This window comes from Hyperoodon ampullatus (assembly GCF_949752795.1).
Source record: "Hyperoodon ampullatus genome assembly, chromosome: 9".
NCBI lineage: Eukaryota > Metazoa > Chordata > Mammalia > Artiodactyla > Ziphiidae > Hyperoodon > Hyperoodon ampullatus.
In genome coordinates this window covers 76,134,411-76,157,014 of record NC_136922.1, presented here as the reverse complement: position 1 = coordinate 76,157,014, position 22,604 = coordinate 76,134,411, and the positions used below count along the sequence as shown (strand labels likewise).

Here is a 22,604-nt window from a genome sequence, read left to right as displayed (position 1 = left end):
ATGTTAAAGTATTATTGTACATATATTCTAACATACTAATGTTTCTATTTCCACTGGATGCTTCTATTTCTCTTAGATAGATTCTCAGCAGTGAGGACAGTAGGTAAAGGGTTTGTATATTTTTAATTTTTAAGACATAATTAGACTGCTTTCCAAAAATGGCTGTGACAATCTACATTTCTGCAAACAATATATGAGATACCTCCCTTCACATTATCACCATCAATAGGTATACAGTTCTTTTTTCAGTCTGATGAGTATAAAATATATCTCATTACTTTAATATATTTCTCTGGCTCACAGGTCTAAATATCTCCAAGTCTGTGGGCCATATTCTCTTCTGTGAGCAAATATTTTTGAATATTTTTCATCTGGGTGGGTTTTTTTCTTACTAATTTATAAGAGTCCTTTATTTAAGGTATTTGTTTTATTCTACAGTTAAAATAATTGATATGTAGCAAAATGTCCATCTTTTCTTTTATAGTTTCTGGGTTTCCAGTCTTATTTAAGATGGTTTCCCCTGCCCTTAATTATACATGTAGACTCTTCTCCTAAAATTCTAGTCATTTTACAAATTTTTAATCCACCTGAAATTTATTTCTATATATTGTAAGACAGAGGACTGGTTTAACTATATGGCATATGTAGTTGATAGAAACCAGTGGTACCAATACCCTTTATTATATGTCTGTCTAAATTATAACCTTATCATGTATAAAAATATTCATATATTTGGGGACTAAATTCTGGCTTGATATGCTGCTCTACTGATCTATTTGTCTACACAATACCACGCTGATTTGACTTTACATTGGTTATAAAGCACCTTCTGCTATCTAGCAATGCAACTGTCTCGCACCACTCTTACATTTTTCTTGTGTTTCTTCAAGCATGTTTTTCATATAGTTTATGAAAATTTTGACCAATTAAAAAACTATCAGGATTCTAATCAAACTGCATTAAATTCATATTTTAGTTTTTAAATAATTTAACTTTCTACCTCAAAATGGAATTCAGTGTGCTCTTCCATTTGCTCAGAACCTGTTTTATGTGTTTCAAGATAATCACCATTTTCTTCACATTCCTATGCATTTCTTGTTAAGGTTTATGTTCAGTATTACCACTATTTAAAATGAAACTCCTCCCCCTCCAACTACTACTAGTGTAAAGTCCCTACTTGCCACAATAGAGGAAAGTTAATGCATTTTGTACACTTACCTTAAATTCAGCCATCTCACAAAATTCTGTTAAGTCTAATAGGTTATTTTGGTTGGGAGGTTAATTTATGGAAGTTTCTCACCATTTCTAAATATATAAATCATGTCACCTAAGAGTTTTCTGTTCTTTTCCAAAGCTTTAAGAGTTCTCATTCTCTTGTCTTATTTGCTATACTTCCATCTATGATAAATAATAATGGTGATAAGTTGACATACTTGGCTAATTTTCTATGTTAACTAAAATTATATTAGTGTTTACAGTTTGATATTTACTACTGTTTTTCATTAAACAGTATATTATATTTAAGAGGTTTTCTTCTATCCCTATTTTACTTAGGGTTTTTGTAATGAGGATTAGCTGCTGGATTTTTCAAATCCCTTTTCACTGTCTATTGATGTATCATAAGGTTTTTCTCTTTATTTGTTGATTAAGCAATAAGAGCAATATATTGCCTCACATGGAACCACTCCTGCATTCCTATAATAAATTCTATTTAGTCTTGGCATATTATTCTTTTGATATATTTCTGGATTCTGTTTGTTAATATCTGTTTAAAGTTTTAAAACCTATAGTCATATGTGAGATTAGTATAGTTTGCTTTTTTTGTTTTATATTTATTAGGTTTAAGTATTAAAATTACAGTAGGTTCATAAAATGAGTTTGAGAGCTATCCAACATTTTAAAAGGTTTCATCCCTGGATCCAGCAATTCTTTTAGGGATTTACCTTAACAAAACTATGGTCCATGTGCCCAGAGGTACAATGATGTTCAGTACAGCATTGTTTATAACAGTTAAAAAAAAAATCAAAAACACAAAATCTCCCAAGGAAAAAAAATTTAAGAGCTTCATGAAATGAAACACTACGTGCCTTTATATGTATGTGTGTGTATACACACATGCATAAATCTATCTATCTACCTACCTACCCACGTTTACTTTTTCCCTTCAGTTATAAGTCATCTTCTGTCTGGTCTCTCTTTTTCCCCTATAACTACGAGACTACATATTACATAATGAATAATGCCAAATGCAAGCTTTAATATAATTTGCCACTGAGAACTAATTGTTACTACTCTCTCTTATGTTTTACCTCCAGTTCCTTCTTCATATTGTTTTATATAAATTGTGCTTCATGTAAGCATGATAGAAACACAATTACTGTTCAATTACTAGTAACTTTAAACCAAAAAATAAAAACTAAGAATGCTAGTGACTTTTGGGGCTTTTCTTTGTTTAGCAATTCCAACTTGCACTTTGGAAAGAAAAGATTTAATAATTACTAAATGCTAAGTTACTCACATGAAGAACTGTAGAATTCCAGAGCAACTAAATTATGACATAAATCTTACTAATATAAACTCTAGATTTTGGATTAATATAGGATTGACTTTTTTCCTATAAAAAACAAGAAAGTAGGTTTAAAGCAATTATCTTCTAAAATCTTAAAATAATTACATTTGAATATTTCTAAAAGGGACTTTCTGCTAATAGCATTATTGGTCTCAACAAAAGAAACTATATTTTCAATTAGTTTGCTCCTAAGTGGCTATGATTAAAATGAATGCTTTTTTTTTTTAACCTTTAAACATACCACTTCACAATTCTTGCAGGATACACTAACCATTATAAATGAAATAAAGAATATCAGATCCTGTGTTTATATGAAACATACCTGATCTTCATAACCTTCAATTTTTACTGGAGTAAACTGGTCCAAGTTATACTGTGCAAATGCACTAAAAAAGAAAAGGGTCAATTATTTAAAATTACGTACTTAATGTTTTTAAAAAAATCACAAACAATTCACTGTCAAATAAAAGTCTCCTGCACTGCACATGGCAAGTTAAATAAAACTGTAATTCTCTACTACTGATCTTATAGTAGGTACAAATATTATATAGGTATGGCTTTTAAAAAACCGGTGAATGACATCCAGCTTTCAATGCTTAGCAAAAAAATTAAATCAGTAAATATAATCAGTCCTTTCCTTCAAAACCCTGAAAGTAAAGGTTAGCCACTTATAAGACACATATCCAACTATTCAAGTATATACTAACATTTAGTATACAACATACCGGGAAACAGAGTAGGTGCTGTGAGAGATGCAAAGAGTAATTAGACAGATCAAAGGGCTTACAGTTGAATAGGAGCTATGATAAACATAATCATAACACAAAGAAGAAAGTACCATAAGAGAATGACCAATAAACATCACACAGAATACATATTTTTAAAAATTACATTCTGTTGAGGCAAGGGTAAGAAGAAAAGAGAATCAGGGGTGATATCATAATGGAAGTGATACTGAGAAATGGCCTTGAAATAATGGGTAGGCTCTCTGGTCTTGCAGAAATTGGAGGGAAGAGAAGAGTAATTCAATTAGAGGGACCAAGATGAGCAAAATACAAGAGGAGAAGATAGGTTAAGTCCAACATCACAGAAAGCACCAAGCTCAATGCCTGGCATATAGCAGGTGTTCAGTTATATTTACTGCCTTCAACTGAAAGGCCCTGTATGATGGAAAAATTACTTCATTTGGGAGGCAAAGCAGAATTACAGAAGCTTTTTGAGAAAAGACAACCGCGAACTACTTCTGAAGAAGATTAATTTGGCAGCAGTGTATATGACAATTGGGTGGTGGAGCAACTAGAGCCAGAAACGTAGTTGGGCTATCATTAGGCAAACGTCCATGTTAGAACAGCTGAGAGTCTGAACTAGGAAACGGTGACGAGATAGATCCAAGAATAAAGCCTCTCTCTACTTTCACATGAGTAAAGAATAATGTATTACATAATTACATAATACATTTGTAGGAAAAACTCCCATAGCACAAAAAAATTACCTAAAAAATAAAGATCACACTGTGTTTTATTAAGTCTATAACCTAGGAAATTTCTTCCACTTACTAGGAAAGATAGTGAGAATTTTAAAATTTAGGAGTACATCTCTAAATCTAATCTACTTGGAAGCTTTTCAGATTACTCTGGATGGTAAGATGTCCACTGAATTTTTAGGTGTTAGCTACTGAATCTCCTCAAAAGAGGAGATGGAGCAAAGCATTACTGAGGAGTTAACAGAAGACTAGTAAATGTAAAAACAGCAAAGTAGGATTAAATTCTTAGCTGTCAATTCCTGACACTGCATGTCAAAAAAAGATGGGGGTAAATATAGAAATGTATGGAAGGAAAGGGAGATTTTCTTTATTCATTAAAACTGTAATTTTCTTAGGAATAGCCCCAACATAGCCAGGCAGTTACTATCCCTTAAATGTATTTATCTCGAAAGTATGTTTGAGATTAAAAAGTATTCTAAATCACTTAGAATTTAGGGTTCACTTTCCAGTAAAAGACATATTTAACTAATAAATTTAGATAGTAATTTGGTCTTGGGTCCTTTACTGCTCATATCAAAGCCCGTCCACCTATAATCTGGGAGTGGGGTAAGAGGAAATCTGAAAAGGAGACAATGAATATGAAATAAGTAAAACTGTATTTTAAATGCTCAAAGCAAGTTAAACAGGTGACAATTATGCAGTATGGCAGTAAAGGTACTCATTAACCTAGGAGTCAGACTATAGAATATCTAGGTTTTGTTCGAACCCTGATATTAGCTAGTATGGGCTCCACTTACCATATCCACAAAAAAGAGGGGTTTGAACTAGATGACTTCCAAAGTCCCTTCTAGTTCAGAAAACTTACTCCATTTACCCACTCATCATCCATTTACCTACCCCTCCACCCATGCAAATATTTAGGTGTTAAGCACTCTATTAGACACAGTGAAAACAATAGTTTCTCTGCCCTTGTAGAGTTCTGTAGCCCAATCACCCATTTCTAAGTCACCTGTTCCTGTATTTAGATTTTTTAATACCCTTTACCGTTAAGTCATTCACATCTTATACTTTTCACCATGTGTTTCCACATCATCTCTCTTATTTACTATTTGAATTGTGTTCATCATTTAAACTCAGCTCAAAAACCATCTCTAAATAGAAATTTAAAATTTCTTCCTTTGGGCTGCAAAGGTCTTTGATATGCCTCTATATTTTATTTCAGTTGGCCAGAAATTCAACATGTCTGACTCCCCACTGGAAAATCCCTAAGAGGTTTATTTGTCTCATCATCACAGTGAAGTCTGGTATTCGTTATGTCTGTTGAATAAAAGGCTATTTCTGGATATTTCAAAGTTTTCTAGACTTGAGAGTACCAAGTCTTCAGTATGCCTAATTTTACTGTGAAATACACTGAATTTTATGCCGTTCAGTAAAGATGTCCCATTAGAACCATTTTTAAGAATAGCCATGTTTTCCCCCCCTTACAAAAAGATAGGAAGAGGAATTTCTCAAAAATAAATTTTAAATTAAAAGAGTTAAAGCAACAGGAAAAAGGTGGAAGAAAGGAAGAAAAGAAGTACACAGAAGGAGCTGTACTTGTATAAAATAAATTCAGTATCAAAAAAATGCAATTGAAGAAGCAATAGGACTATGGCTATGCACTTACTCTGGTGAAACTGCCACTAGTAGGACACATTTTAAATGTTTTTATAATGCTTTCCAAGCTTATGTTATATAGGTCTGGACAGTCTCAATGACAGGTGATACGTTACCTTTTGAGGATGAAACCAGGTTTGGAGGTTATTTCAAAGTAATTCAGAACCAAGTCAAGTGAACAATGGGGGTAACAGCATGTTTGTTTGAAAATTATTTCACTGACAGGACACTGAACCAGAGTAATATAATTCTAAAGTCAATCAATGATTTAAGGTGTATTTCTGTACTTCACAGATAAATTCAGATGTCTGCAAAATGAATCTGAACAAAGAGTTTTGAGAAACTCTTCTGTGTACAAAGACTACTACTGAAGTCAACAAAAAGAATCAATTCTTTCCCTTCTTGTTCATCTAGTTAGCAATCACTTACTGAGACTATAACCACAGGCAAGAAAGCCTGAAGTTTCTACTGAAGGTTTTGATGTTTTTTGAGGTCATACCATAAACATCTTGTTTTATCATTAGGTACTGATTTCCTCAAAGACTAATCTCCTTAAAAGGTCAGAATATCAGGCATTTAATGTATATACCTCTTGAAACATGGACCAAGACTGTTCCTGAAATTTGGTTCATAATAAAAGAGAAATATAGCTCACATTCCAATTTTTTTAAAAAAGAACTCCAGGGCTTCCCTGGTGGCGCAGAGGTTGAGAGTCCGCCTGCCGATGCAGGGGACGCGGGTTCGTGCCCCGGTCTGGGAGGATCCCACGTGCCGCGGAGCGGCTGGGCCCGTGAGCTATGGCCGCTGAGCCTGCGCGTCCGGAGCCTGTGCTCCGCAACGGGAAGGGCCACAACAGTGAGAGGCCCACATACCACAAAAAAAAAAAAAAAAAAAAAGAACTCCAATTTATTTAAATGTAACAGTCATCAGATAAATACTCCTTTGGACAAATAAAATTTCAATGCTTTCATCATTTTTTATTCAAATGTGTAACTGTTTCATACCACTTATATAATTATGAATATTTTTCTGACCTTCATTAAACTTTACTCAGCAGGGGAAAAACTCTTCAACAAACGAACTTTGTTACAAAGCAGAAACTAACACACCATTCTAAAGCAATTATACTCCAATAAAGATGTTAAAAAACAAAAACAAAAAACAAACGAAGTTTCTCATTTCCTTAACTTTAAAAAAAATTCACTAATTTTTGCACCTACATGCAACAACCCACACATTTATTTACCACAGAGAACTCAAAGAAAAACGTTACTTTGAAAGTACTGGGGGCGAGGGGGAAGATGGCGGAAGAGTAAGACGCGGAGATCACCTTCCTCCCCACAGATACATCAGAAATTCATCTACACGTGGAACAACTCCTACAGAACACCTACTGAACGCTGGCAGAAGACCTCAGACCTCCCAAAAGGCAAGAAAGTCCCCACGTACCTGGGTAGGGCAAAAGAAAAAGCAGAGACAAAAGAATAGGGACGGGGCTTCCCTGGTGGCGCAGTGGTTGAGAATCTGCCTGCCAATGCAGGGTACACGGGTTTAAGCCCTGGTCTGGGAGGATCCCGCGTGCCGCGGAGCAACTAGGCCCCTGAGCCACAGCTACTGAGCCTGCGCGTCTGGAGCCTGTGCTCTGCAACAAGAGAGGCCACGATAGTCAGAGGCCCGCGCACTGTGATGAAGAGTGGCCCGCGCTTGCCGCGGCTGGAGAAAGCCCTCGCACAGAATCGAAGACCCAACACAACTATCTATCTATCTAAAAATCAATAAAGAATAGGAAAGGGACCTGCACCAGTGGGAGGGAGCTGTGAAGGAGGAATTCCACACACTAGGAAGCCACTTCGCGGGCGGAGACAGTGGGTGGCGGAGGGGGGAAGCTTCGGAGCCACGGAGAAGAGCGCAGCAACAGGGTTGTGGAGGGCAAAGCGGAGAGATTCCCGCACAGAGGATCGGTGCCGACCAGCACTCTCCAGCCCAAGAGGCTTGTCTGCTCACCAGCCGGGGCGGGCGGGGCTGGGAGCTGAGGCTCGCTTGGTCTGATTGCAGGGAGAGGACTGGCGGTGTGAACATAGCCTGAAGGGGTTAGTGCACCACGGCTAGCCGGGAGGGAGTCCGGGAAAAAGTCTGGAGCTGCTGAAGAGGCAAGAGACTTTTTCTTCCCTCTTTGTTTCCTGGTGCGAGAGGAGAAGGGATTAAGAGCGCTGCTTAAAGGAGCTCCAGAGACGGGCGCAAGCCGCGGCTAAAAGCGCGGACCCCAGAGACGGGCATGAGACGCTAAGGCTGCCGCTGCTGCCACCAAGAAGCCTGTGTGCGAGCACAGGTCACTATCCACACCCCCCTTCCGGGGAGCCTGTGCAGCCCGCCATTGCCAGGGTCCCAGGAGCCAGGGACCACTTCCCCAGGAGAACGCACGAGGCGCCTCAGGCTGGCGCAACGTCCCGCTGGCCTCTGCCGCCGCAGGCTCGCCCGCATCCACACCCCTCCCTCCCACCCAGCCTGAGTGAGCCAGAGCCCCCGAATCAGCTGCTCCTTTAACCCCGTCCTCTCTGAGCGAAGAACAGACACCCTCAGGAGACCTACGTGCAGAGGCGGGTCCAAATCCAAAGCTGAACCCCAGGAGCTGTGCGAACAAAGAAGATAAAGGGAAATTTCTCCCAGCAGCCTCAGGAGCAGCGGATTAAATCTCCACAATCAACTTGATGTACCCTGCATCTGTGGAATACCTGAATAGACAATGCGTCATCCCAAATTGAGGAGGTGGACTTTGAGAGCAAGATTTATTATTTTTTCCTCTTTTCCTCTTTTTGTGAGTGTGTATGTTTCTGTGTGAGATTTTGTCTGTATAGCTTTGCTTTCACCATTTGTCCTAGGGTTCTGTCCATCCGGTTTTTTTTGTTTGTTTGGTTTTGTTTTTTACTTAAAAAAATTTTTTTCTTGATTATTTTTTATTTTAATAACTTTCTTTTATTTTATCTTACTTTATTTTATTTTATCCTCTTTCTTCCTTTCTTTCTCTCTCTCTCTCTCCCTCCCTCCCTCTCTTTCTTTCTTGCTACTTTTTCTCCCTTTTATTCTGAGCCGTGTGGATGAAAAGCTCTTGGTGCTACAGCCAGGAGTCAGTGCTGTGCCTCTGACGTAGGAGAGCCAACTTCAGGACACTGGTCTACAAGAGACCTCCCAGCTCCACGTAATATCAAATGGCGAATATCTCCCAGAGATCTCCATCTCAACACCAACACCCAGCTTCACTCAACGACCAGCAAGCTACAGTGCTGGACACCCTATGCCAAGCAACTAGCAAGACAGGAACACAACCCCACCCATTTGCAGAGAGGCCGCCTAAAATCATAAGGCCACAGACACCCCAAAACAAACCACCAGACGTGGACCTGCCCACCACAAAGACAAGATCCAGCCTTATCCACCAGAACACAGGCACTAGTCCCCTCCAGCAGGAAGCCTACACAACCCACTGAACCAACTTTAGCCACTGGGGACAGACACCAAAAACAACGGGAACTACGAACCTGCAGCCTGCAAAAAGGAGACCCCAAACACAGTAAGATAAGCAAAACGAGGAGACAGAAAAACACACAGCAGATGAAGGAGCAAGGCAAAAACCCACCAGACCTAACAAATGAAGAGGAAATAGGCAGTCTACCTGAAAAAGAATTCAGAATAATGGTAGTAAAGATGATCCAAAATCTTGGAAACAGAATAGAGAAAATGCAAGAAACATTTAACAAGGACCTAGAAGAACTAAAGAGGAAACAAGCAATGATGAACAACACAATAAATGAAAATACTGTTGTTACAAGTTCATAAACATTGTATGTTTTCTTTACTCCTGTAAGACGTTTGTCAACATGCTATATGCTATTATAAAGAAAACTAATTTTACTTGGGTATATAAATAATTTAAAAAGATTTAAAGAACTTAGGAATAAGAGGCCATTCACCCAGAAACTAATAACTAAAGTCAAAGATATCAAGTAAACTGATTTTTATTATGTACTTTAATATAATAATTAATGGGTGGAAGCAACCCGACTGTCCACTGACATGTGAATGGATAAACAAAATGTGGTGTATATATATATATATATATATATATGTATGTAAACACACACACACATTCAGTGTTAAAAAGGAAGGAAATTCTAACACATGCTCCAACATAAATGAACTTTGAAGACATTCTGCTAAGTAGAATAAACCAGTCACAAAAGGACAAATACTGTATGACTCCACTTCATACATTAAATAGAATGATGGTTCCCAAGGGCTAGGAGGAGGGGAGAATGGGAAATTATTGCTTAAAGGGTATGGAGTTTCAGTTTGGGAAAATAAAAAGTTCTGGAGATGGATGGTGGTGATGGTTACACAAAAATGTGTATGTACTTAATGCCAAAGAACTGTGTGCCTAAAAATGGTTAAAATGTTAAACTTCATAATAAGTATATTTTCCCCACAATAAAAAAAAATAAATACAAATTGCTATTAAAAGATAAAAGTGGGCTTCCCTGGTGGCACAGCGGTTGAGAATCTGCCTGCTAATGCAGGGGACACGGGTTCAAGCCCTGGTCTGGGAGGATTCCACATGCCGCGGAGCAACTAGGCCCATGAGCCACAACTACTGAGCCAGTGCATCTGGAGCCTGTGCTCCGCAGCGGGAGAGGCCGCGATAGTGAGAGGTCCGCACACCGCAATGAAGAGTGGCCCCTGCTTACCACAACTACAGAAAGCCCTCCCATAGAAATGAAGACCCAACACAGCAAAAATAAATTAATTAATTAATAAACTCCTACCCTCAACATCTTCTTAAAAAAAAAAAAAAAGATAAAAGGACATAAAAGACCCCTAAGAGCCAAAACAATCTTGAGAAAGAAGAACGGGGCTGGAGCAATCATGTTCCCAGACTTCAGACTTATACTATGAAGCTACAGTAATCAAAACAGTAAGGTGCTGACACAAAAACAGATATATAGATCAATGGAACAGAATAGAGAATCCAGAAATAAACCCACACACTTATGGTCAATTAACCTATGACCAAGAAGGCAAGAATATAAAATGGAAAAAAGACAGTCTCTTCAATAAGTGGTGCTGGGAAAACTGGACAGCTACATGTAAAAGAATGAAATTAGAACACTCCCTAACACCATACACAAAAATAAACTCAAAACGGATTAGAGACCTAAATTTAAGACCGGATACTATAAAACTCTTAGAGGAAAACATAGGAAGAACACTCTTTGACATAAATCACAGCAAGATCTTTTTTGATCCACCTCCTAGAGTAATGGAAATAAAAACAAAAATAAACAAATGGGACCTAATGAAACTTAAAAGCTTTTGCACAGCAAAGGAAACCATAAACAAGACAAAAAGACAACCCTCAGAATGGGAGAAAATAGTTGCAAATGAATCAACGGACAAAGGATTAATCTCCAAAATATATAAACAGCTCATGCAGCTCAATATTAAAAAAACAAACAACCCAATTCAAAAATGGGCAGAAGACCTAAATAGACATTTCTCCAAAGAAGACATACAGATGGCCAAGAAGCACATGAAAAGCTGCTCAACATCACTAATTATTAGAGAAATGCAAATCAAAACTACAATAAGGTATCACCTCACACCAGTCAGAATGGGCATCATCAGAAAATCTACAAACAACAAATGCTGCAGAGGGTGTGGAGAAAAGGGAACCCTCTTGCACTGCTGGTGGGAATGTAAATTGATACAGTCACTATGGAGAACAGTATGGAGGTTCCTTAAAAAAATGAAAATAGAATTACCATATGATCCAGCAATCCCACTACTGGGCATATACCCAGAGAAAACCATAATTCAAAAAGACACATGCACCCCAATGTTCATTGCAGCACTATTTACAATAGCCAGGTCATGGAAGCAACCTATATGCCCACTGACAGATGAATGGATAAAGAAGATGTGGTACATATATACAATGGAATATTACTCAGCCATAAAAAGGAACGAAGTTGAGTCATTTGTTGAGACGTGGATGGATCTAGAGACTGTCATACAGAGTGAAGTAAGTCAGAAAGAGAAAAACAAATATCATATATTAACGCATATATATGGAACCTAGAAAAATGGTACAGATGAACCTGTTTGCAGGGCAGAAATTGAGACACACATGTAGAGAACAAATGTACGGACACCAAGGGGGGAAAGCAGCAGGGGGGTGGGGGTGGGGGTGTGATGAATTGGGCGATTGGGATTGACACGTATCCACTGATGTGTATAAAACTGATGACTAATAAGAACCTGCTGTATAAAAAAATAAATTAAATAAAATTAAAAAAAAAAAGACCTAAATATAAGACTGGAAACGATAAAACTCCTAGAGAAAAACACAGACAACACTCTTTTATATAAATCGTAGCAATATTTTTTTGAATCCATCTCCTAAAGCAAAGGAGATAAAAGGGACCTAATTAAACTTAAATGCTTTTGCACAGAACAGGAAACCATGAACAAAACAAAAAGACAAAATGAACGGGAGAAAATATTTGCAAATGATACGACTGATAAGGAATTAATATCCAGAATAAATAGTTCATACAGTTCAACAGCAAAAAGACAAACCACCTGATTTAAAAACAGGCAGAAGACCCGAATAGACATTTTTCCAAAGAGGCCATACAGATGGCCAACAGGCACATGAAAAAATGCTCAACATTGCTAATCGTTAGGGAAATGCAAATCAAAACCACAGTGAGATATCACCACACACCTGTCAGAATGGGTATCATCAAAAAGAACACAAATAGGGCTTCCCCGCTGGCGCAGTGGTTGAGAGTCCGCCTGCCGATGCAGGGGACACAGGTTCGTGCCCCGGTCCGGGAAGATCCCACATGCCGCGGAGCGGCTGGGCCCGTGAGCCATGGCCTCTGAGCCTGCACGTCCGGAGCCTGTGCTCCGCAATCGGAGAGGCCACAACAGTGAGAGGCCTGCTTACCGCAAAAAAAAAAAAAAAAAAAAAAGAACACAAATAACAAATGCTGGAGAGGACGTGGAGAAAAGGGAACCCTCCTACACTGTTGGTGGGAATGTACACTGGTGCAGCCACTGTGGGAAACAGTATGGAGGTTTCTCAAAAAACTAAAAATAAAACTAGCACATGACCCAGCAATTCCACTCCTAGGTATATATTGGAAGAAAATAAAAACACTACTTCAAAAAGATACATGCACCCCAATGTTTGTAGCAGCATTATTTACAATTGCCAAGATAATGGAAGCAACCTAAGCGGCCATCAACAGATTGATGGATAAAGAAGAAGTGGTAAATATATACAATGGAATACTACTCAGCCATAAAATAGAATGAAATTTTGCCATTTACAACAACATGGGTGGACTTGGAGGGCATTATGCTAAGTGAAATAAGTCAGAGAAAGACAAATACTGTATGATATCACTTATATGTGAAATCTAAGAATACAACAAACTAGTGAATATAACAAAACAGAAACAGACTCACAGATATAGAGAACTAGTGGTTACCAGTGGGGAGAGGGAAGGGGGGAGGGGCAAGATAAGGGTAGGGGATTAAGAAACACAAACTATTATGTACAGTATAAAATAAATAAGCTACAAGGATGTATTGTACAACACAGGGAATATAGCCAGTATTTTGCGGTAACTATTAATGGAATATAACTTTAAAAAATTGAGAATCACTATGTTATGTACCTATAACGTATATAATATTGTACATCAACTATACTTCAATTTAAAAATTGGAAAAAAATAACAGGAATTTAAATCAGAAGCAAAATCAGGTATGTCTAGAAGTCTGTTGAACCTCTACCTTCATTAGGATTAACAGATTTATTCGATAAAGCCTTACAAACATTACAAAAATAGAATTAGAGCAAATTTCTCCCGTTAGTCAGGACTTCACATTTTGGGTAGTACACTAAGATGAAAGTAGGTGACTGGATGATACTGAACACTCTTTGTAAGGCACCTGAACATTTAATCTCCTCATTTTCAAGTGAGTAATGGAGTCCATTAGCCTAAAATACGGGTCCACAGGCCTTATTTAGGGAGGTGGGAGAGGGAAAGAGAACCAATTACTTCTCTGAAATCTTAAGATAGTTGTGGCAAGTCATGACTGTGGTCACTGGTCCAAAGATGATGTACTACGATTTAGAACTGCTTAGTTCTTTGAATCACTCACAAATCTAATAAATACTTATTAAATAAATATGTGTCAGATACTATGTTAGGTATTTATGGATGAATAAAATAAGCTCCTACCCTCAAAAATCTATTGCTTTTTACTGAAGTACAGTTCATTTACAATATTTCAGGTGTAAAGCAAAGTGATTCAGTTATACATACATATACATATTCTTTTTCAGACTCTTTTCCATTATAGCTTATTACAAGATACTGAATATAGTTCCTTGTGCTATACAGTAGGTCCTTCTCAAAAATCTATTAGGATCAAGCATTTAACAGAAAGTAAAACCTGCATAAAATCTAAAGTATCACAATTTCACAAATCAAAGTTTCTAAAATAATTTTATCCAACTTTGCAAATGTCAAAATACAGTATTGAGTATATAAGCCACTGCCAAACACACAATGAATAGAGAATTTCATGTTATAATTGTGTCTCTATATCCTTCTGTGATCAAAAATATTTCTCCTCTAACCTAGTACGTACATATTATTACATATATTTGAACTTGATGTGCAAATATCTATTTCATGGATTAGTACCTAAAAACCACTTTTAAAATATTTTTCCCATGTCACTTTAATTATGTTAATATAATACATAATACTTACTGGGCTGCTCCTTCCCTGAGAAGATTATCATTATTAAGCAGTAACCGAACATCTGCAAAACAAACATTATTTTTTCTATATTACTATTTTCTTATATTTGAAATTTCTATGGAATGAATTTAGGTTATTTTAGTCATGTGTCAGTATCCTACCCACCCCCCAAAACATATATGGGAGATCAAAATATCACTGTGATGACCAAAATAACCACAAAAACATACCATGGTATTAATAAAAAAAGAAAAGATTTTGGTAAGGAAATAGCAGATGGAATGAAATAAAAATATATGTTATTTCATACTCTTAATAGTCAATGCAGGCAGACTATAACATGTCTCCAAAGAACTAAAGTGGAGATAAGCTACACCAAAAAGATGGTGTGATAAGATCTGCCGAAGGTTGAGCACTATGCCTCTCAGTCTGACACTATCATGAGTTTCAAATGAATTTGCTCTATGGAAAAAGTGATTAAACAAGAAACATCTTGTGAATGCAGTACAGATGTAGGCATTTTGTTTCTCAGACAGCTCATGTTCAACAACAGATGAATGTGTTGAGTTAGATATGGATAACTACTTTATTTGATTTAGTAATCTCACTTTGGTTGTTGATTCTGAACTCTGTCCTAACTTCAGACTCAACTATGTAGACACGTGCCTTTTTTTTTTTTTTTTTTTTTGCGATACGCGGGCTTCTCACTGTTGTGGCCTCTCCCGTTGTGGAGCACAGGCTCCGGACGCACAGGCTCAGCGGCCATGGCTCACGGGCCCAGCCGCTCCACGGCATGTGGGATCTTCCCGGACCGGGGCACGAGCCCGTGTCCCCTGCATCGGCAGGCGGACTCTCAACCACTGCGCCACCAGGGAAGCCCGACACGTGCCTTTTAATCACTAAAACACAACTTTAAAACTACAATTTTAATTGGAAAAAAAAATCACATAATTTCACCAAAAAACAAACAAAATTCTACTCTAGTCTTGATGTATTTTCTTTCATTATTTTCCCTATACACTTGGCTGTTTTACATAATTGCTATCATAAAGTACATATAACAAAGTATCCTAATTTTTTTCATTAAATGAAAATAAAACAAATAACTTAAGTATCTTCTATTAAGAAACTGGTTAAATGTAACATAAACAGACAATAGTTCTTATAAACAGTGTAAAATTGGGCATCCAATAGAAATAATGTAGATACGTATTTATCAACTTGGAAATACATACATAATATAATAAACAAGAAGGGGAAAACTCAGCATGTATAGTATTATATTTATGCAATGTTATATATATGTGTCTAAATTGAAAAAATGTTGGAAGTATTTCATTCAAACAGTGGAGAAGAGAGGGTAGAATTTTGTGTGATTCTTAGATTCTTTTTTGCTCTTTGGAAATTTTAGAATGACTATGAATCATTTTTACAAAAATAATAAAGCTATTCCAAAAGAAAAAATATTGCCTATTCACATACCTCTTTTTAGCAGTTAAGTCCCAATTTAAAAAACAGTATCTGACTAACCACTAAAATAATACTAATCTGATTTCTAAATTAACTGATTTTTAAACAATGGAAGCTTCTGCCTAAAAAATTAAAACACAGACATTTACAATTATAGGTATTCTTATCTCACAAGGTAAACTGGGAATTCGATTTAATAAATATGATTATTGTATCTTCAATATTTAAAGCATAATCATTAACAGCAGTATTGAATGGTAGGTAGTGTATCTTTTTCAGTTCTACCTAAATGGGAAAATAATTTAAAAGCAACATCTACATGATCCAGTTATCTTTACTCTGGAAAAAAAAGTCCAAACTTCTATCATATGAAGAATACAGTGAAAGAAATAGAGAATAATTTGAATAAAATAAAAACCACTCTTAAGAAAGGATGTGGTTTCAAGTCAGACCACACATCAGAACAATGGGTGGGTGGGAGTCTTAAAAAAAAAAAAAAAAAGTATACATTTCAGAGCTCCAGCCCAGATAACACATCAGTTCCTGAGAATGAAGACCAGAAATCTATGTTTTAATGATTCTTACATAGCCAATCTGGGAAACAGCATTTGGGAACCACTGATCTGACAAGATTTTATGACTGAAATTCTAAAATTTGTGGCTTCAATGGAATCATTCTGATGTTAATATTATCAACAAAAACATCATGAAAATAACCAAATGCATATGAGATTTCCCCCTCAAATACTTAACTCCTTTCTCACTCTAAAATACTCCCTCGGGCTTCCCTGGTGGTGCAGTGGTTGAGAGTCCGCCTGACGATGCAGGGGACACGGGTTCGTGCCCCGGTCCGGGAAGATCCCACATGCCGCGGAGTGGTTAGGCCCGTGAGCCATGGCCACTGGGACTGTGCGTCCTGAGCCTGTGCTCCACAACAGGCGAGACCACAGCGGTGAGAGGCCCGCGTACCGCAAAAAAAAAAAAAAAAAAAAAATCCTCCCTCATTTAAAACTTACATAAATATCTTATATTCCCATTTCCATTCCACAGTTCCAGCCCAGGTCTACTGAATGGCTCATCCTAAATGCCCAAGTCCTCATCCAAAATGCCTACTGTACGTCAACACAGAACATATCAACTCAACATCAATTTCCAATGAGGCTTAGAAAAGCAATTTCTGGGACACATACATTCTTTCAGGGTCTTTCTGACTAACAAATTTGTAGGGCATTTAATTCAGCGTAAGAATAGTAAGTGAAAATCTTTTCTTAGAATTATAATTTATTCCTGGCTCTATAAATTGTACGGGAATTTGGGGGCTACTGACTTTAGCACAGTTTCCCCATTATCAATTTAAGTTAAATGCCAACTTTTGACCCTATGGAGAAAAGACTATCTTCTTTAATGCCCCAACCATCAAACATATTAACCTGTATTTAGGTTATAAAGGCTGAATATTAAAACAGAAGTTAAACCCTATAGGAAGAAGAAATACTTCTGAATTCTCCCCATTTCCCAATTCATTGCGTCAGATTTTATGGTTATCTTGAAAGGAAGAATATTTTAACTTCCAGATTTTTCACAATATAGACTGCCATTCTTCCTCTAAGTGTAGCTCAGTGGTTACATTTTTTTTTTTTTTTTTTTTTTTGTGGTACGCGGGCCTCTCACTGTTGTGGCCTCTCCCATTGCGGAGCACAGGCTCCGGATGCGCAGGCTCAGCAGCCATGGCTCACGGGCCCAGCCGCTCCGCGGCATATGGGATCCTCCCAGACCGGGGCACGAACCCGTATCCCCTGCATCGGCAGGCGGACTCTCAACCACTGCGCCACCAGGGAGGCCCTACATTTTTAAATGTATAAAAATTACCATATGTAACTGTATGTACTAAATCATATATTAATCTTGTTTGTGGATGATTTAAGGGATTTTCTAGGGTATTTTAACTTTATACAATTTTTGCCTCATTTTTTGACTTTCAAACCTAATCTTTTCTGAGGTGAGATTCCATTATATCTTATACTATGAATGAAAATGAGAGATTAAACTTCTTAAAAAACAGGTTTAAATAGCTTACTCTGGAGTAGAATGTTTAAAAAATGAAACTGAAGAGCACTGTATAAATTAGTTTTAATTTAAGACACGGTGAAAGCCAAATATATATGAAGTAGAAATTACGCATTTAAAGTACTTGTGGTAGATTATTCTTAAAACTGCTTTAAGAAAGTTTTGTATAGGGCTTCCCTGGTGGCGCAGTGGTTGGGAGTCCGCCTGCCGATGCAGGGGACACGGGTTCATGCCCCGGTCTGGGAAGATCCCACATGCCGCGGAGCGGCTGGGCACGTGAGCCATGGCTGCTGAGCCTACGCGTCCGGAGCAACGGGAGAGGCCACAACAGTGAGAGGCCCGAGTACCGCAAAAAAAAAAAAAAAAAAAAAAAAAAAAAAAGAAGTTTTGTATAATAATCACTACAGGCCATTTTCTGCACAACTATTTCAACCACTTCATTCTGTTAAAGAGGAGCTATTGTTACAGTTTTTACATCAACCAGGAGACTATGTTGTATTTAAATTTCTCATCTATGGGTGAATAATTATAAAACTGTTTGCCAGTGAGGTGTGAGGTTTAAAGAAAGGTATACTGTGAACTGATTTATGAGATATAATTTAAATAACAAGTTGTTTTTACATGTGATGTCATCTTCTAAGCCCAGGAAACAAGCACAGTGAAACAATGTTCCTCCCTTCTTTTTTGGCTGTTCCTATTAATCGAGTAGGCTTTTCCTTAAAAGAAACATAAAAAATGCATTTCACGGGCTTCCCTGGTGGCGCAGTGGTTGAGAGTCCGCCTGCCAATGCAGGGGACACGGGTTCGTGCCCAGGTCTGGGAAGATCCCACATGCCGCGGAGCGGCTGGGCCCGTGAGCCATGGCCGCTGAGCATGCGCATCCGGAGCCTGTGCTCTGCAAAGGGAGAGGCCACAGCAGTGAGAGGCCCGCGTACCAAAAAAAAAAAAATGCATTTCACAACTCCAAAAAATAATTAAAATTTAAAATTTCTTGTCTTTTAAAATGATTTAATGTTATTCTTTAAGAGGGTTAAAATTTGCAAACATAATTATATGTCATAAACACATTATATTCTAGACCTTACAAAATCCAGATTGACAAAAATTTTCACTGTAATTCAGAAAATACAGATTTTTCTATCCACTCCCCTAACTTAGTTACTTTGGTTATGTAACTTATTCTTTAAAAAAGGAGTGCTTGACATATCAAGGCTTAAGTGTTATGAATTAAACACTCACCATTAAACACCTCATTAAATTCTCCAGGAGGGGCATGAATGATGAATTTTGCTGCTATACGCACCTAAAACAGAAGCAAAGATATAAATGTTCCACAGCATAGGCCTCTGCTAAAACAACCAAAAACCATGCAAAATTATACTACTTCAAAGTTCTACTGAAAATGGCTTAAGAAGATTTTAAAGATGGTGACATTTTTTCACTCAAACACCCTAAGTTTATTACTGTTTTAATCATTTAATATAATCACAATGCATAGACTGAATGTAGATAAAATATACGTATAACTAATGCATTTAAGGATTCAAAGCTGCCTACATATAAATATTTTCTTATAAGAAAATTTTTCTTTTAAACTAAAATGGAAAAAAATGATCCATCAAGAAAATTTCTATGTGTGAGGAAATAAGATGCATTTAGGTACTATGAAGAAAATATATTGTGTGTCCATACAGTCACAAATGTGCATGTCTATAAAGTCACAAATTAGTTAAAAAAATGTAGAAAGGAAGAGGGAAGAAAGGTCTAAATTCAAAATGTTTTGAACATGAGATCTGACTAGATCTTAGGAAATTTTAGTTCAAAAATAAGTGAGAGACAAAATATCAACAGGTATACTGACAGGTATATTTTAAGAGAATAAAGGCTATATTAAAGAGATTAATCACTAATGAACATATATGAGAGGTTAGATGACATGCCCAATATTATAATTTAGTGAAGAAGTTCTGAGTATTTATAATAGTTTTCTAACCACTATACAATAGCCTCCAACTCAGCTGATCAGTGATCTTGTCAGAAATGCACATTTATGAGCCCTACCCAACCAAATGAATTAGATTCTGGAAATGAGGCCCAGAAAACACTATAAACAAGCTTTCCAGGTGATTTTTAAAATACACATCCAAGCATTCACTGAATTAAGGCACCGCACATGGCAAAAACAAAAGCTTTATTTCATATTGTACACTTTACTAGCACTGTCGCTGCTCTGATGTAGAAACTAAAAATAATGGAAAAGGAAATAGTTACATATGTTTGTGTATATATGTTATATGTGTGTGTGCATGCATCTAAATACACATATGGTTTTCAGAGGAGAGACACAGATGAAAAAGGTATTTACAGTTAAAAAGAAGATGTTCCTAGCTAGAGGCCACATATGTGACAAGGCCAGTTAGAAAACTGTTAATTGAAAACAAAAAAAAAAGCTTTTGTAGTCTGGAACACCAAAAAGTTTGAAGCAAAACCTAAGACTGTTGTTGGATACCACTGAGAGATTACAATGATGAAGATGACAACAAAAATGGGATTATTTAAATTAGTGTTTACCAAGCACTTTACACGGATTATGTCATTTATTCTTCAGTCTGATTACTGAATATACACTTTATTTACTACATTATGCTGCTTCTCAGATTTAAAATAGTTTTGGTAGAATGGGTAAAATGCTCCCACCAAAAGATGAACAGGACAGAATGTGACAGGGTGGCCACCAACAAACTGCCAAAGTATAAACTTTTTTTGGTATTTAAAATGTCAATAGCAGCAACTTAAGGGAAATAAATTCTTCCCAAGACAGAAAAAAACAGAGTTCACTCAAAAAGAAATATGTAACCTGAATAGTCCTAGATCTACTAAAGAAATTGAGTTTGTTGTTAAAAGCATTCCAACAAATAAAACTTCAGGTTTTCTTATAACAGGCATTTAAGGAAGAAATATTACCAATTCTCCACAAATTATTCCAGAAAACAGAATTGAAGACAACAACTTCCAACTTATTTTAAGAGAACAGCATTATCCTATACCAAAGACTAAAATACTACAAGAAACACAACTCACAGACCAAAACCTCTCATAAACACAGAAGCAAAAATCTTCAATAAAGTATTAGCAAATTGAATCCAACTATATAGAAAGGATAACACATCATGACCAAGTGGAGTTTTTCCTAGAAATGTAGGGCTGTTTTACTATTTGAAAAGCAATTCACAATATAAACTGATTAAAGATGAAAAACCACAATCACCTCAATAGAAGCAGGAAAATTATTTAATAACATTAAACAACCAATCATGATTAAAAAAAACTCTTAGCAAACTAAAAAGACAATGTCTTTAATTTGATAAAAGGTATTTACAAAAAAGCCTATAGCTAACATGATCCTTAATGGTCAAAGACTGAACACTTCCCCCTAACATCAGGTAAGAATGGCTGTTCTCATCCCTCCTATTCAACATCATACTGAGATCTTAGTGCAATAAGGTAAGAAAAACAAATGAAAGTCATTTCATAAATAAAAACTTTCTACTTGAGGACAACATGATTGTTTACAATGAAAAATCCCAAGGAATCTTAAACAAACAAACAGAACTACCCAATAACTTATAAAACTTAGGTACAAATCTAACAAAATATGTACTAAAATATGTACTTCAGGACTAATATCCTGAAAACTACACAAAACTGATGAAAGAAATCAAAGAAGATCTAAATAAATGGAGAGACATGTATATTCATGGATTGGAAAGCTCCTTATTGTAAAGATAACAATTTTTCCCAAACTATTCTACAGATTCAATGAAGGCCCAATCAAAATCCAAGCAGGATTTTTTTTGATACACATCAACAAGCTGATTCTAACACTGATGTTTCCTATATTATTATTTTTCTATGTTTGAAGAATCCAATGAATGCAGGCTATTTTGGCCATGTATCAAGATTAACACTCCCTCCCCGCAAATGCAAGCAAGATCAAGAAATCACTCTGATGCCCAGAACAACCATAAACATACATATGAACACACACCATGGTATTAAAAAAAAGATTGTGGTTAGGAAATGAGAGGGAATGAATATTATTTCACACCCTTAGCAGTAAATGCAAAGTAGCAACGGCAAATGAACTAGAATAGCCAAAATAATTTTGAAAAAGAACAAAGTTGGAGAATTCACACTACCTAATCTTAAGACTTTATATAAAGCTACAGTCATATATGGATCATAATGGAATAGAAGAGAGAGCCCAGAAATAAACCCACACACCTACGGTCAATTAATCTTTGACAAAAGAGATAAGAATATACAATGGAGAAAAGGCAGTCTCTTCAGCAAGTGGTGTTGGGAATGCAGGACAGCCACATATAAATCAGTGAAGTTAGAACACTCCCTCACATCAAACACAAATATAAACTCAATATGGCTTAAAGATTTAATGGCTTGAAGATTTAAATATAAGACATGACACCATAAAACTCCTAGAAGAGAACATAGGCAAAACATT

General features: G+C 36.7%; 1 protein-coding gene across 2 annotated transcripts in view; it reads right to left on the bottom strand.

Moving 5' to 3' along the window:
- CAPZA2 (capping actin protein of muscle Z-line subunit alpha 2) overlaps window positions 1–22,604 on the bottom strand; it is a 58,000-nt gene that overhangs the window by 13,264 nt on the left and 22,132 nt on the right. For both annotated transcript variants that reach the window (XM_079711177.1, XM_079711178.1), the window contains exons 2-4: window positions 19,322–19,385; window positions 14,555–14,606; window positions 2,892–2,955 (exon numbers count right to left, since the gene is read on the bottom strand). In XM_079711177.1, coding sequence (XP_079567303.1) covers window positions 2,892–2,955; window positions 14,555–14,606; window positions 19,322–19,385 — 180 coding nt within the window. The remainder of the gene's footprint in view (window positions 1–2,891; window positions 2,956–14,554; window positions 14,607–19,321; window positions 19,386–22,604) is intronic.